The following is a 15,133-nucleotide window of genomic DNA, read 5'->3' as shown; positions in this document are numbered from 1 at the left end:
ACACACACGTCTTTTTGTAATTGCCAGAGAAATAAGGCTGGAGTGGGCTGGCAGGGTCATATGACCCTTTTGGTAGATCCTGTGCTATAAGGTGGCATCACACCCGCCTGACCCCTTGATGGTGGCAGGACCAGAGCAATGGGAGGCAGTTGACCTCACAAAATTCTGACCAGGCTGCTACCGGAGGCCACATCCCTTGTTACTGCTGTCCACTCAAGACCACCCTCTCTTGTCTCCTGCCCTTGTCCAATATACCTCCCCCACCCCGGCCTTCTCACCCCTTCCCCATCCTGGTGGCTTGTCACTAGCCCACAGAGAGTCAAGCTGGCGTCCTGCCTTCCGGGGAGCCCAGTTCTGCTGAGGGTACCTTTGCTGTGGCCTGGCCCAGCCAGACGGCTGAGCCAGGGCCTGTCCAAGTAAGTGCCCCCTTGTCCCCATCTGGCGTCTTCCCATCTCGGGTGTAGCATGGACAAAGAGCCAGAGGGAACACACAGTGTGGACAAGACCTGAGATGGTGTCACTAGGTGGTACCTTAGTGGTAATCGTGGTTCAGATTACACCCACCCTCTTACCTCAGAGCAGCCCTTCAGAGAGGGAAGAGAGGGACATTTCAGAGGCCCTAACAGGTTTTCCTAGGCACTTCCCAGAATTTTCCTGGCCTGTCATCATCATAACCCAATCAATCAGATACTTTCTTTTGCTACATTTGAGGAAGTGGAGGGCAGAAAGGTCGAGTAACTAAGTTCCAGTGCTCAGAAGTGGCTGAGTCTGAGTGTGGGTAGAGGCTAGCCCATAGTGGAGCCTTTACCGTGGTCTCCTGTGGTGCTGGCTCTGATGCTGTCCCTGTGGAGAAGATGGCATCCAGGCTGGAAGAGGCTGGCTGACATCCTAAACATGCTTCGTGGGTCCGTGCTCTGGAGCGGGCTCCATCTAAGCTGTGAGGGGCCAGCGTGGCTGACAGAGCGGGCAGAAGGAAGCTGGGTATTTAGAGGGAAGGGCCTGTAAGGCAGAGGTGGGGGCAGCATGCATGGTAGTATGCCATTCGGTGAGGTGTAGAGCATTCTGCACACACGTGTCACCCCTGTGTCAGTCAGCATTTGCTCACCAGTCGCCTCCTGTACAAAGATGTCTGTCCTGCGGGATGCTCCTGGATTGTGCGAGACACATTTCTGGGCCAACCAGGATCTTTTACTTGTACCCTGCCCTCCTGTGATGTGTCCTGGATGTGGCATCCCGCTCCGTGTCTGATCCCTTGCTGGCATTTTATGTTGCAGCCAGCAGAGGCCTCCGAGGTGGTGGGTGGAGCCCAGGAGCCAGGGGAGACAGCGGCCAGTGAAGCAGCCTCCGTAAGATGGCAGGGACCATGCCCTGTTTTTTCTTCCCCATTGTCTGTCTGTCTAGTGCTGTCTGTCTTCTGCCTGCCTGCAGCTTCCCTGTGTGCCTCACCCATGCTGGTGCAGGCCACAGTTACCTGGAAGAGAACCGGGCAGGGTAGTTTGGCACCGGACATGAACGCGTCCCCTTCCCTCGTGGTGCCCTAACTTTACCCACGCTGCCATTGGTGCGACTGACTCTCCCGCCCTGTTCGCAGAGCTCTCTTCCTGCGGTGGTGGTGGAGACCTTCTCAGCGACTGTGAACGGTGCCGTGGAGGGCAGCAGTGGGACCGGGCGCTTGGACCTGCCCCCGGGCTTCATGTTCAAGGTGAGCTTATCCTAGCTAACCCTGCAGCCTTTGTCCCAGGTGCCTTGGGAGCCAGGGTCACCCTCATTTACAGGCTAAGATGCTTAGCCCAGGAGCCCTGTGGCTCACTCTTAACGGAGCCTCTGAGTCTACTTTAAGAAAAGCCTCCATTTTTTTTGTGGGCTGGATGGGGGACACAGCCCCCGGACATGCTCTCCCAACTTCCGCAGGTGCAAGCCCAGCACGATTACACAGCCACTGACACGGACGAGCTGCAACTCAAAGCTGGCGATGTGGTGCTGGTGATCCCCTTCCAGAACCCAGAGGAGCAGGTGAGCCGAGGGGAGTAGGGAGTGGAGGGGTGGGGGAGTGGAGAGTGCGGGGATGTAGGAGGATGGGAATTCCGGTGAGCCTAGTGGAGTAGGGGATGGAGGGGGGGGTGTGGGGTGCGGTAGGATGGGAATTCCGGTGAGCCTAGTGGAGTGGGTGTTTGAGAGGGTAGTGTGGGGTGTGGAGGACGGGAATCCCGGGGCTGCTGCAGTGGTGGGTATGGCCAGTAGGGGGCAGCAGAGGCCCACTGTAGCAGGGCGCGTCTAGACTGCCATTCATTACCTGCCACTCCCTTTTCCTCCCCCATTTTATTTGTATTATTCTCCCTGTCCCCCTCCGGCCTTTCCTTCCCATTGCCCCCCTCTGTCTGTACCTCTCTTTTTAGCCTGTTCTTTTTCTTTCTTCCAGCTGCCCTGCCAACTTTCTGCATCTGAGTTTGTTTCGTGTCTTTGCCATGCTCTTGGCCACGAGGCTTGTCCTTTTTTTCTGCAGGGTTCCTGCCTGCAGTGATAGAGCACTAGGCAGGCTCACATCAGCCGTCCGAGCTGGCTCCACTCTGCCCAGCTCCTCAGCTGTGTTCTTAGCTGGGTCTTCTAGGTCTTTCTCACGGCTGCCACCACCTTAACATCAGTTAACTTGGGAAGGCAGCCCCTAATGGACCTGCTTGTGGCTGACTCCTCTGCCCCAGTGCACTGTTGGCATAGCGAGCCTTTACATTGCTGGTAGCACCCATGCTGACACTGAGCACCTTGGCTGGCTCTTGCCCTCAGTAGGTGTGGGCCGAGCTGCAGGGAGTGCCCAGGCTTGACTATCCCGCAGCAGCTTGTGTGTGTGTGTGTGTGTGTGTGTATGTTTTGTGTACCTGTGTGCATGCGTATGCCTGTGTGTTGTGTGCCTTGTGTGTGTATGTGTATAGAAGACAATCTTACTTATTCCTGAGGAGCCATCTACCTATATCTGTGATAAGGTTAGCCCTTTTCTCCTTCAGTGCTGCGATTTCAATACATACCCCTACTTCTGGCTTTTTATGTGGGTCCTGGGGTTCAAACTCAGAGCCTTATGCCTTGAGTGGCAAGGACTTTATTAACTGAGCCATTTCTCTAGCCCCATCTGCTGCTGTTCTAAAGTCAGAGGTATCTTCTGGCCACTTTGGTGGGTCTTTCCTAGCTGGGTGGGGTTTTGAGAAGCATAAACCCTGGCCACCAGCCAGCAGGGAGGTTGGGTATGGGTACTAGAGAGCTTGAGATGGGTTATGTACAGACTCAGTAAAGTGCAGAGATCTATAACAATGCAGATAATGATAGAATAAAATTGCAAAGGCCCGGGAGGTTGCCAGGTACAGTTCAGCTTTGGGACAGTCATGGAACTCCAGCAGTGAGGGCTTGCAGAGAAAACCCCTGTGCGGGTTAGTGTTGAAGAAGCAAGTTGGGATTGAAGGGCTTCATAGATTGGATTTGGGACCTTCTAGCAAGCATGTTTGACCTGTAGCCTGTGGCTCACATGTGCCCTGGGTTAACTGTGAATGCGACCTAACATAAAACAGTGAACCTATTTAAAACATCTTGTTTTGAGACAAGGTCTCATGTGTATTGGGCTGACCAAGAATTTACTGTGCAGCTGAGAATGACCTTGAAGTTCTGATCTTCCTGCCTTTGCCTCCAGAGTTCTGGGCTTGCTGACCACCATGCCTTGTTCGTGCGGTGTCGGGGACGAAACCTGGTGGATGCCAGGCAGGCACCCTGCCAGCTCGACCATATCCCAATCCCCGGCAGTAGGGGATTTCTGTTCTTTTATTTTTCCAACTCCACTGAACAGTTCTTGAGTGTGAACTTTGTAGAGGAGAGCAGCTGCCACAGCATCTAAACGTTGGACACATCTACTAGAGGCTTGAGATCTTTATTACATTATTTATTTATTTGTGTGTGTGTGTGTGTGTGTACTTGTGCATGCATGTGGCATGGTCCATGAGTGGAGGTCAGAGAACACTTTACAGGAGCCTTTCCTTTTTTCGTTCATTCCACCAGGCAGGCCTCAGGGATTGAACTCAGGTTGTAAGGCTTGGTAGCAAGCACCTTTATCCACGGAGCCACCTCACTCCCCTCCTCCCCTCCCATGTTTCTTTTTCAGCACTGGGTGTTGTGTTGAATCAAGGACCACGTGCATACCCTACCACCACACTAGATCCACAGCCCTCTCTTTTAAGTTTTCATTTTGGGTCAGGAACTCACTAAATTGTTCCAAGATGACCTTGAATTCACTCTGTAGTCCAGGCTGGCCTTGACCGTGTTACCATCCTTTCTCAGCCCCATCCACCCCCACCTCAGAAGGTCTGATTAGAAGCTTTTAACTGCTAGTACTTCCAGAACTTTCTGACTGTTTATAGACATCTGGGGACTTGGGTGGACAGTTGGGGTCCTCTTGGAAGTTGTTAGGGTTTGGGAAACCCCTTCTAGAGAGACACACAGGTGTCAGAGCACCCTCCGGGTTCCTTAGAGTTGACAAAGCAATGGGATCTGAAGGAAGTTTCAGCTGGGAGGGGGAGAGAAGGGAGAGGGGAGAGGAAAGGAGGGGCGGGTGTGTTGGGACAAGGGAGTGTGCCTAGGATCATCAGCAATCACAACTAGGCTGTGAGATACTGTGTAAGCTTGTATTTCTGGCTGAGGCAGGTGTTTGGAGTCACAAGGACTGGATTAGGACTGTCTGTGGTGGTATAGTTAGCATGTGACAGCTGCCGTTTGCCATGGTCTACAGCCCCTCTTTTAGGACCCCTTCCCAGAACTGGTTGTAAGAGCTATGAGAGGAGAAGGCGGCTGCTGGGTGTGGCCTGTCCTGGCCCTTCGTTGTATCTGAAGGGTCTGGATACTAGGAGGGATGCATTTGCAGGGAGCAGATGGTTATGGGCTGGTACTGAGGACATAGTTGAGGCTTAGACCAGTGCAGTCAGGCACAGAGGATTCAGAATAGCAGGCAGGCTGACAGGCTCCTCCCAGGCCTCCTTGGGTCTTCTTAGTGTACTGGAGGGTGTTGTGATGTGGACCTGTGTTACCCACGCTCTGTTGGCCGCAGGATGAAGGCTGGCTCATGGGAGTGAAGGAAAGCGACTGGAACCAGCACAAAGAGCTAGAGAAATGCCGGGGCGTCTTCCCGGAGAATTTCACAGAGCGGGTGCAGTGACGGCGGAGCCCCTGCAGCCTTCCGGTGTGTGAAGAACACCTTTTCCCAAAAGATGTGTGCTTTCTTTTTCTTTGTTTTTCTTCCCCTCTTTTCTGTTTTTGTTTTGAAACTCTTGAAAAATGTCGGGAAATTGGGGAGTGGATACCTAAGCCAAGAGGTGTTCCCCCAAAGATGAAGTGGTTTTCCAAAGAGCCGTCCGGCCCAGTTCAGTGGACTTCTCCGGTGTTCCCGAAGCTGCTGTGTCCCCTAGTTGAGTTCCCGGTGCCCGCATGTTCAGGGCGGGCCGGGGGCGCTGAGCCACCGCCACACTTGCCTGATGCTTGGCCGCGCCGCCAGGCGGGGCTTGGGTCCTCTTCTGGCAGCTGCCGTGGGTGGGGCCTGCACACTGGCCCAGCCTGGTCCCGCTCTGCAGACCATCCGTGTGCTGTTTGAATATAAGCCCTAGTGTTCAAAATGCAGCGAAACAAACAAAAAACCTGACAAAACCACCCAGGAACAGTGCACTTGTCTTTCTTCGCCTCTGTTGTGTGAGTGGGACCCGGGCCAGCTGAGGCCTTTATACTGCTGATGCCCCTCAGGTACTGGGCGTGGGAGACTCTGTCTGCATGGATGCCACCTCCCCTAGGCTAAGGGCACATGCTCTCTGGGGTGTCCACTGGTGGTTGGTTAGAGGACAAGTGATGGGCACCTCCTGGAAACTGTCCTAGGTGACCTTATTTATTACTTCGGCACTCAGAGGGTGGGCAGATGGATGCCAGGGCAGCACACAGCGGATCGGAGCCCTGAGGAGACCCTGGTGGCCTGCGATGGGACCTCGGACTCTATGGAGAGCACATGTCCAGCAGGGGAAGGGCGAAGGTAGATGGTGAACCAGTTCCGTGGTTACCCCTCTGTTCCCTCTCCCCACAACCCCTCTGGAAATAGCTGTTGATGTTTGCTATGAACAGCCGAAGAGGTTCGGTATCCAGGACTGCAGAAACAGCCTGGCCTCCAGAGAAGGCCAACTAGGGTTTAGAATGAAGTCCTGTGCCTTCCTGTAGGTGACTGGGCTGTTCTGCTGTCAGCTCCAACCTGAGCCTTCTGTAGGGGACAAATAGAGCGAGCTGCCACCAAAGTAGCACTGTGGGCAGGGGTGCCCAGCCTGCAGCTTGCGGGTTACTAACATCCCAGGATAGCTATGAATGAGGCCTGACACAAAACTATAAACTTATTTAAAATCATAAGAATTTTTTTTTGATAGTGCAATTCTTGGCTCTTGGGTGTGAACTTCGTAGGAGACATCTTTCTTGCCCCGAAGGTTGGACACACCCATAGAACACATTCATTTCTAGTCATCTGCCTAGGGAGCTGTAGCTTTCCAGTTCATTCTTTCCTTTCCGTGAAGTCTTCTCCCTTGGGAGCCTTGGGTTTGGAGCCCAGACCTGAGCCTAGGATACAGGTGTCCTCGGCTGTTATCGGGTTCTACAGCCAGGGCCTTCAGTGTGGAAGATTTTGAAACATTTTCACTAAGAACATTATCAACTAGAAAGTATTCACATTAGGATTCACTATATTTTGAGATTCAAAGATACGTCATGAGGTCTTCTTGTCCATGTCCCCCAACACCCCTTCCCAGTTTGTTTTTGACAAGGTCTATTTATATAGCCCAGACTGGCTGTGATCCTCCTGCCTTCTGGTCCTGGAACTACAAGCCTGTGCCGTTCTACCTGGTTGTGGCCATGTACCTAGGAGCTGGGTATCTTTAGGCTCCTGTTGGGGGGAGTCAGAGCCAGGCAGCCTGTTTAATGTCTTGTCTCGGTTCTTCAACTAAATACCTGATAAAAAATAAAGAGGAAGGGGTATACTCCAGCGCATGATCCAGGGGCTACAGTCTGTCATGGTGGGGAAGACATGGTGGCAGGAGCGGGAAGTGTCTGGTCACGTGACATCTATAGTCAGAATGCCAAGCAAGATGGATGCCAGTGCTCAGCTTGTGTTCTCTTTATCCAGTCTGGGATCTCAGCTCCTGGAAGGGTTCACCACATAGACCGTGAGTCTTCCTGCTCACTTAACCCCGTCTAGAAAAGCGGGTCACAGACCTTAACTTAAAGCCTGGGGTGCTGCCGGGCAGTGGTGGCGCACGCCTTTAATCCCAGCACTCAGGAGGTAGAGGCAGGTAGACCTCTGTGAGTTTGAGGCCAGCCTGGTCTACAGAGTGAGTTCCAGGATGACCAGGGCCATCACACAGAGAAACCCTGTCTCGATAAACAACAAAAAACAAACCAAAAAAAAAAAAAAAAACAAACAAAAAATCACCTGGGATGCTGAAACCACTAGAGGAAAACATTGGAAGTATTTCGAGATACCTTGGCAGAAAGAAATGGGACTGTGGAAACCGAAACTTATGGGGCTGGAGGGACAGCGAGTGCCTGAGAGCCCTTCCCTCTTTCAGAGGATCTGAGTTCAGTGCATAGCGCACACAAGGAAACTCAAACTGCCTATAACTCCAGCCTCTGTCTGCACTACACACATACACACACACACACACACACACACATTGAAAATAAATTGAATTTTTTTTTTAAGTTTCTGCTCTGCAAGGATAACTATCAGCAAATAAATAGTCTATAGCATGAGAAAAAGTCTCTGATAGCTCAGCCTCAGATGGGTGCTGATGTCTGGGATATGTAAAGAACTAAAATACCAAAAGTACAAAGACAAAACACACACACTAAACCCTCAACCTGCTGAAGAAAAAATGAAGACTATGACTTCATAAAAGAAACAGAAATGGCCAATAAGTACTTTTTAAAAAGTATTAAACCCCCTTCTTCACTATGGAAATAGAAATGAAAATCTTTAAGATTCTGTCCCTGGTTCTTTGAGTTGGGTGGCTCAGTGGTAAGGGCATTTGCCATAAAGCCTGGTGACTCAGAAGGTGAGAACCACCGATGCTAACCATCCTCTGGCCTCCACATGCACGCTGTGGCACGTGGCCCTGCATTCTCATACATAAACAAATGTTAAGAAAAAAGATTCCGTGTCGTCCCAGTCAGGACGGCTAGGATCAGGACAACAAATGACAGCTACTGCTGGCGGGAGGAACTAGTCACTGTGGCGGGAATGGAAACCGGTATGGCCATCGTGGAGGCCAGTGGGACGCGTCCTGAAAAAGAAAATAAAAACAGGATTATCATGTGACTCAGTTATAGACCTTCTGGGTGTAAGTGCACGTCCGTGGTCATTGGCGGATTGTCCGCAATAGTAGGAAATGAAGAAACCTAGGTGCTCATCAACAGAGGAACAGAGAAAGGATGGTAGACATACACAGTGAAATTTCATTCAGCTGGGAAGGCGAATAGAACAACGAAATAGACAGGAAGCAGGATGGACGTAAAAGAATATTAAGTGAGACTCAGAAAACAAAAAGGAGAACACACAGCTGTAGCGTGTATTTTAATTGGTCTTAGTAATAAAAACCCAGAGTCAGATATTAGGGGGTGCAGCCTCTATGAAATCCTGACTAAATGGGGTATCCTGTCTCTGTAAGTCCTCAGACTGAATGCCTTCTCTACGAAACCTCAGATTGAATCCTGAGCTCCTGTCTCCTCCCGCCTTATATTCCTCTTTCTGCCCAGCCATATCTCTGCCTGTCTCCACCTCCCTAGTGCTGGGATTAAAGGTGTGAGCCTTCACCACTTGGCTCTGTTTCTTTTTTAGACTGGATCCATTTTGTGTAGTCCAGGGTGGCCTTGAACTCACAGAGATCTGACTGTCTCTGTCTCGTAAGAGTGTTGGAATTAAAGGTGTGTGCCGCCACTTGATGGGGCATAAACCACCGGCAAATAGGATTAATCAGGATAGCTTTAATATCAGCTTTATTAAGGGGAAGAAGGGAATAACTTACAAAACCAAGGTTCCAACGAAGAGCAGGAAACAGAAGGGAAGGCGGGGAACACACCCGCAACATTTATAAGTAAATATTAGCCTAAGGGGATCCCGCCCTTCAAGCAAGGTGATTGGCTGGGCTTCCCTTACAACCACTGCCTGGTCTCTATGGCTAATTAGTAGCATAACTCTACATTCTAATCTTTAGGCAAGCTTTGTTACAGTTCAAGCACAATACCACCACACACAGCTCCCTTCCAAGGAGAGGTAGACTCACAGTGAACTGAGGTTGACTCAACCATTCCCAAAGTGAGAAGAAGCCTGTGCAGTGGGAGGACTCCAAGTGTGAACCTCTCCCATGCAGCATCAGCCGGCCTAGTTTCTGATCAACCCGAGGAAAACTAGCCTGGGTTTTTGGACAGCGTGAACAGTCAGTTAACTGATAGAGCACAGACAGTGGCCAAGGTCTCAGGATCTCCAGCAAATGCCGAGGTCCTTTAAGCCTTCCTGCCTGTGTGGCCCAGTCTCCTGCTTCTGTGGATGTCCTGATAGCACTCTGCAGCCAATGAAGCAGGCAACACAGCCCACGACAAACACTGTAGAAATGACGACGTGGTGGATGGCACTTGCTGCCTAACTGTGAGGACCAGAGTTCAGGTCTCCAGCGCCCATGCAATGCCAGATGATCACGGCAGCCGGCCTGTAATTGACAGGTGGGGAAGGAGGAATCCCAGAAGCCAGCTGGCTAGCCAGACTAGCCTATTTGTTGAGCTCTGGGTTTGTTTAAGAGTCTGTCTTTGTCCCTAACAATTGCTGTGATAAAACACCATGACCAACAGCAAGTTGGGAAGGAAGAGTTTATTTGGCTTACACTGAGAGTTTATTTGCCGTTTATCACTGAAGTCAGGGGAGGAACTCAAACAGGGCAGGAACCTGGAGGCAGGATCTGATGCAGAAACCATGGAGGGGTGCTTCTTACTCTCTTGCTCTTCATGGCTTGCTCAGCTTGCTTTCTTTCTTTCTTTTTTTTTTTTTTTTTGGTTTTTCGAGACAGGGTTTCTCTGTAGCTTTGGAGCCTGTCCTGGAACTAGCTCTTGTAGACTAGGCTGGTCTCGAACTCACAGAGATCCGCCTGCCTCTGCCTCCCGAGTGCTGGGATTAAAGACGTGCGCCACCACCGCCCGGCTTCAGCTTGCTTTCTTATAGAACCCAGGACCACCAGCCCAGGATGGGCTGGGCCCTACCCCATTATTCACTAATTAAGAAAATACCTTACAGGTCTTCCTTCAGCCAGGTCTTATGGAGGCATTTTCTCATTTGAGGTTCCCTCCTCTCGGATGACTTTAGCTTGTGTCGCGTTTACATAAAACTGTCTGGGCCACGTCTCAGTCAATAGGGTGGTGAGGAATTAAGGAAGATTCTCAATTCAACCTTGAGTCCCCACATGCATGGATACGACATGCATACTCACCAAATGCATGTGCTCATGCACATGTGAACACGAACACATATGTACATATGCTAAATAGATAAACAAATGGGTTCCTATAAGACAGATAAGCCACCCCCCGCCCCCCGCATCTTGGGCTGTGGGCAGGTGCTGCGCCGTCTGCTGTCAGCTAGGTGAAGTGGCTCCGTACTTCCTGCCCAAGAATGAGGACTTGAGTTCGGCAGTCATGTGAAAACAGGCACAGTGCACACCTGTAGTCCCAGCCCTGGGGAGGTGGAGGCAGATGGATTCCTGGGGCTCGCCCCGACCGGCCAGTTTAGTCCAGTTAGCAAGCTCCAAGTAAAAGTCAAAGACCCTGTCCCACTAAAAACATCATGGTCAGCTCCCGAGGAACAAGGTCGAGGGTGACTGCTGGCTTCCACATGCGTACACTTATATCTGAATGTGCACCTGAACACACACAAACATGTGTGCACATATATGAACGGCATCAATGTTAACATAGGGTTTGTATGCTGGAGTTGTGTTTTAAGCATACCCGATGCTCATTTTCCTGTAAACAAGCACAGATACTAAGGGATAGGGTAATTTGATTCCCTAATAGCAGCCATTGGTCTCTCAGGACTCTGGCTGCCCTGAATAAAAGGATTGGCAGTCAAAGCCGGCCACCAGACTACCCTTGTGGCTGCACCAACCATTGAGCCCCTGCAGGCCGGCTCAGGGAAGTTTGTTGCCAGAAGCTTTGGATGAACTCTAACCTGCGCTCCCTTGTGGTGTAGCTGAGGAACTACTACTATGACTGGGACTGAGTGATAAAGACTGATCAAAGGTAAGCCTCCGAAGAGAGGCTGTGATTAATCCAAACGCGGCTTCACAGGCTGCACAGTCAAGCTGCAGAGGCTCCCTGGGTGAGTTTCCTGGGAAATGTCCTCCGGTGCACTAGGCTGTATAAAAGTCTTAGGTAGCTTTTCTTTCCCCACTTTTAAGTAGTGAACGGAGTGGAAAATAGGAAGAAAAACAGCTGGGAGCTCAGCCCCGTCATGGCCAACAACAGTCGAGTCATTGGCAGGTCTAGCTGTGATCACAAGGCTGACCTGAGTACCAGCAGCTGGACAGTTCAAGAATGGCCAGGACAGGGTGGAGGGCAGCAGAGGTAGAAAGGGGAGGTGGGCAGAAAAGAGGTGGCAGAGGCGGGGCTGAAGGATCGATGGCCGTAAGGAGAAAGGGAAGAGAAACTAGCTTAGAGAATGATGACTTCCTTCGGGTCAACCTTGGGGTCAAGGGTCTCAGACCCTCCAGGCTCTGGACTGTCACACTGCCTGGTGTGAAGGCCTGAGGAAATGTTGATACTAATGCCTGCTAACCCCAGACAAAAGTCCAAGGAACCCTGACTTCCTAGGAACCCTGATACCTAGACTTGCGTGGAAGCTACAAAGCCAGCTGCAGCCAATGACGGAAGAATTTGACCTCCCAAGCTTACACACTAGTCACAGGGTTACACCTGTAGACCCTGTAGTCCAGAGGGAGGAAGGTAGAGAGAGAAAGAGGACAGGGCAGGGAAGATGGACAGACCCATCCACAGACCTCTTAGTGCAGGGATGGCCTGAGTCAACCGTAGCTCACTGTGCGCTTACATCTCCTGAAAGAGCTGTAGGCTTTGTGTGTTTGTGGTTCCTGAGCCTGGGTCACCTCAGTCTAATTCTTTTCAAATCCATCCAGTTACCTGAAAATCCAATGGTTCACTTCCCAGCACTCATTTAACGCCGTGCTCTGGTTTGGTTCTTCCCTCTTGAAGAAAGAAAGTCTTTAAGCTTTTAAAAAAATTTCAGAAACTTACAGTTATGAGACCTTGGATATTTTAAAGAAACCTTGGAATTTTAGAGCGACTTGGGAACTTTGCAGAGACCCTGCATATTTAAGAGAGTCTGAGTATTTTTAGAGACTTAGGACACGATCTTAAGGTGGCAGAGACAGAAGAATTCCCAGAAGCTCAGGCCAGCTGGCCAGGTGACACAATGCTAAACAGCAAGACATCCTGTCTCCAACAATGTGGAAGGTGAAAACCAAAAACCAACACACACACACACACACACACACACACACACACAAATACACGCCACATACACATATATACATCAAGGATAAAAACTAAGTAAGATGTTGAAGTATGGACGTTCACCACTTAATGGCAGTATGTTCTGAGAAGTGGATCTTTGGTGACTTCATCATTGTGTGACCATCACAGGAGGAATTTATATGATCTACAATAGCAATGACAGCACTGAGTGACACACTCTTATGGGACCATCCTTATATGGTCTTTTGCTGACGAAAAATCTCATTATGCAGCCCATAACTATGTACCACACATGAATGTTTGTGCACAGCAGAATACATATTAAAATGTAGCAATAGTCCCAAACTGGCAAAACCTTCAATGTCCATCATCAGTAGAAACCATAAGCAAATAGGTAGATGACGTAATGGCATAAATTGCTGAAAATGAGCAAATTAAGATACTTATGTATACAATGAGTACTGGAAAATATTCAAACTATAATGGCAAGACACAAGACAGACACAATGGCGTGGCACTGTAATTGTATTACTCAAAGTTCAAGCAAGGTGAACTGATTAATAATATTAGTAATAATATCAGTACTTTTCTTGACGCTGTGACTAAAGATCCGACAAGATGTGATTTAAAGCAAAGTCAGGTTTATTCCGGCTTCGTGCACCAGGGCCATTCCAGCATATGGGAGACAGAAGCAGCATGCTGGTGAGTCACATTGCATTCACAGTCAGGAAGTGGGGCTGGGCTAGAAAACCTCAAGTCCTGCTTCCAGTGACCCATTTCCTCCAATGATGCACCACCTCCTAAAAGTTCTACAACCTTCCCAGACAGTGCTACCAGCAGGTGTTTAAATACATGGACCTGTGAGGGATCCTAGACATGGAAGCACAACAGTGGTGCGCTGCATTTTTAAGCGTGTTAGTCAACGACAGAATACATACATGCGATATGGGTCCCATCAGCTTATCTTACCTGGTGACACTGCACCACCTTAGACCGGGCTACTCTTTGTGTTGTGCACACAGTGATGAGGTAAGCCATGATGTATTTCTCAGAACCCACTTTCTTCAATACATCATCTGACTATATTTGCATATAAACTATGATCATTTGAATGTCCTTAGTTCTTTTGCAGCTGGGAGCCAGAGGCTAAGTGCTTGTTTCTGGTAGTCCAGGGAGGGCACAGTATAAGAACTGGGAAGGCTGTGCTAGCCAAAAGGGTGTTAAATAACACTGTGGAAAGATACTGTTTTATATCTAGCCACTATCTTAAGCCCAGTAGTCCAGACCAAAACAGATTGGAGTGACTTGTGCCAGGTACCATGTTGACATGATTTAGTGCTGAGTTCATTTTCACACTTTTCAAAAACACACAAGAAATTCAAAGCAAACAATAGAAATAGAAGCCAAAGCAAGCCGAGGCAGCATGTGTCTTAGATTTCTATTGCTGTGATAATACACCATTATCGAAGGCAACTTGGGGAGGAAAGTGTTCTTTTTACCTTACACTTCCACATCTCAGTCCATCACTGAAGGAAGCAGGGCAGGAACTCACGGGAGGGATCTGGAGGCAGGAACGGAAGCAGAAGCCATAGAACAACACTGCTTACTGGTTTGCTCCTCATGGATTTCTCAGCCTGTTTTCTTATAGCACCCAGGACCACCAGCTCGGGGATCGTACTGCCCACAGTGAGCAGTGGTCGTCCACATCACCCGTCAAGAGAAGGTACCACAGGCTTGTCCACAGGCCAGTCTGGGCAGAACATTTTCCTCCATTGAGGTTTCTTCTTCTAAAAGGGTTTTAGCTTGTTGGAAGTTGACATTAAAACTAGCCAGCACACTGTGATTTTAAAAAGTCCACCCTGCCTTCCCCTACTCAGAGAAAGTGACTTCCAGGCTTAGGGCTGCAGCTGTTGACAGAGTGTTCCTGGGCCATTTCAGTCCAGTCGAGTTGACAACAAAGATTGACTATCGTATCCACTTAAACCAAACCTCCAGAAAAGACAGGAAGAAATGATTTTAATGAAAGAGCTGTTTTACAAAAGGATATGATATCTTCAAAGGGAAAAGAGAGAGAGAGAGAGAGAGAGAGAGAGAGAGAGAGAGAGAGAGAGAGAGGGAGGGAGGGAGGGAGGGAGGGAGGGAGGGAGGGAGGGAGGGAGGGAGGGAGGGGGGAGGGAGGGAGGGAGGGAGGGAGGGAGGGAGGGAGGGAGGGAGAGAGAGAGAGAGAGAGAGAGAGAGAGACAGTCTTGTCTGAAAACCGCAGAACTCCAGTCTCAGAGCTCCCCTGGCCCCAGAGAGGAGGGCACTGTGCCAGGGAAAGTCACCAGGGCCAGAGATGACTTAGGTTTCGGACACCAGCTGCTATGACTGGCCCCCTGGTGAGTGCTGCTCGCTTCTTGAAGGGCGTAACTGACTGTCTCTTCCCTGCAAAGAGGACAAAAAAAATGGGACTTTCCAAGGCAATTCCAGGCCCTCTGACTTCCTACTGGGAGTCCCTCTGGCCAAAGCCACCCAGGAGCCATGACAAAGGTATTACTATGCTGGCCTGATCAGG

The 15,133-nt window shown here is 50.0% G+C and overlaps 1 protein-coding gene across 10 annotated transcripts in view; it reads left to right on the top strand.

Annotated features, from left to right (window-relative positions):
* Bin1 (bridging integrator 1) overlaps nt 1–5,673 on the top strand; it is a 58,564-nt gene extending 52,891 nt beyond the window's left edge. For 5 of the 10 annotated variants that reach the window (XM_057788271.1, XM_057788270.1, XM_057788268.1 and 2 more), the window contains 4 exons: nt 1,275–1,346; nt 1,592–1,702; nt 1,912–2,013; nt 5,078–5,673. In XM_057788271.1, coding sequence (XP_057644254.1) covers nt 1,275–1,346; nt 1,592–1,702; nt 1,912–2,013; nt 5,078–5,185 — 393 coding nt within the window. In that variant the 3' untranslated portion in view covers nt 5,186–5,673. Of the gene's footprint in view, nt 1–308; nt 417–1,274; nt 1,347–1,591; nt 1,703–1,911; nt 2,014–5,077 lie in introns of all 10 variants that reach the window. The other 5 variants (XM_057788267.1, XM_057788266.1, XM_057788265.1 and 2 more) reach the window with 2 other exon arrangements.
* The last annotated feature ends 9,460 nt before the right edge of the window (nt 5,674–15,133 follow it).

Source organism: Chionomys nivalis, chromosome 14 (assembly GCF_950005125.1).
Source record: "Chionomys nivalis chromosome 14, mChiNiv1.1, whole genome shotgun sequence".
NCBI classification, from domain to species: domain Eukaryota; kingdom Metazoa; phylum Chordata; class Mammalia; order Rodentia; family Cricetidae; genus Chionomys; species Chionomys nivalis.
This window is presented reverse-complemented; position numbering and strand designations above follow the sequence as displayed.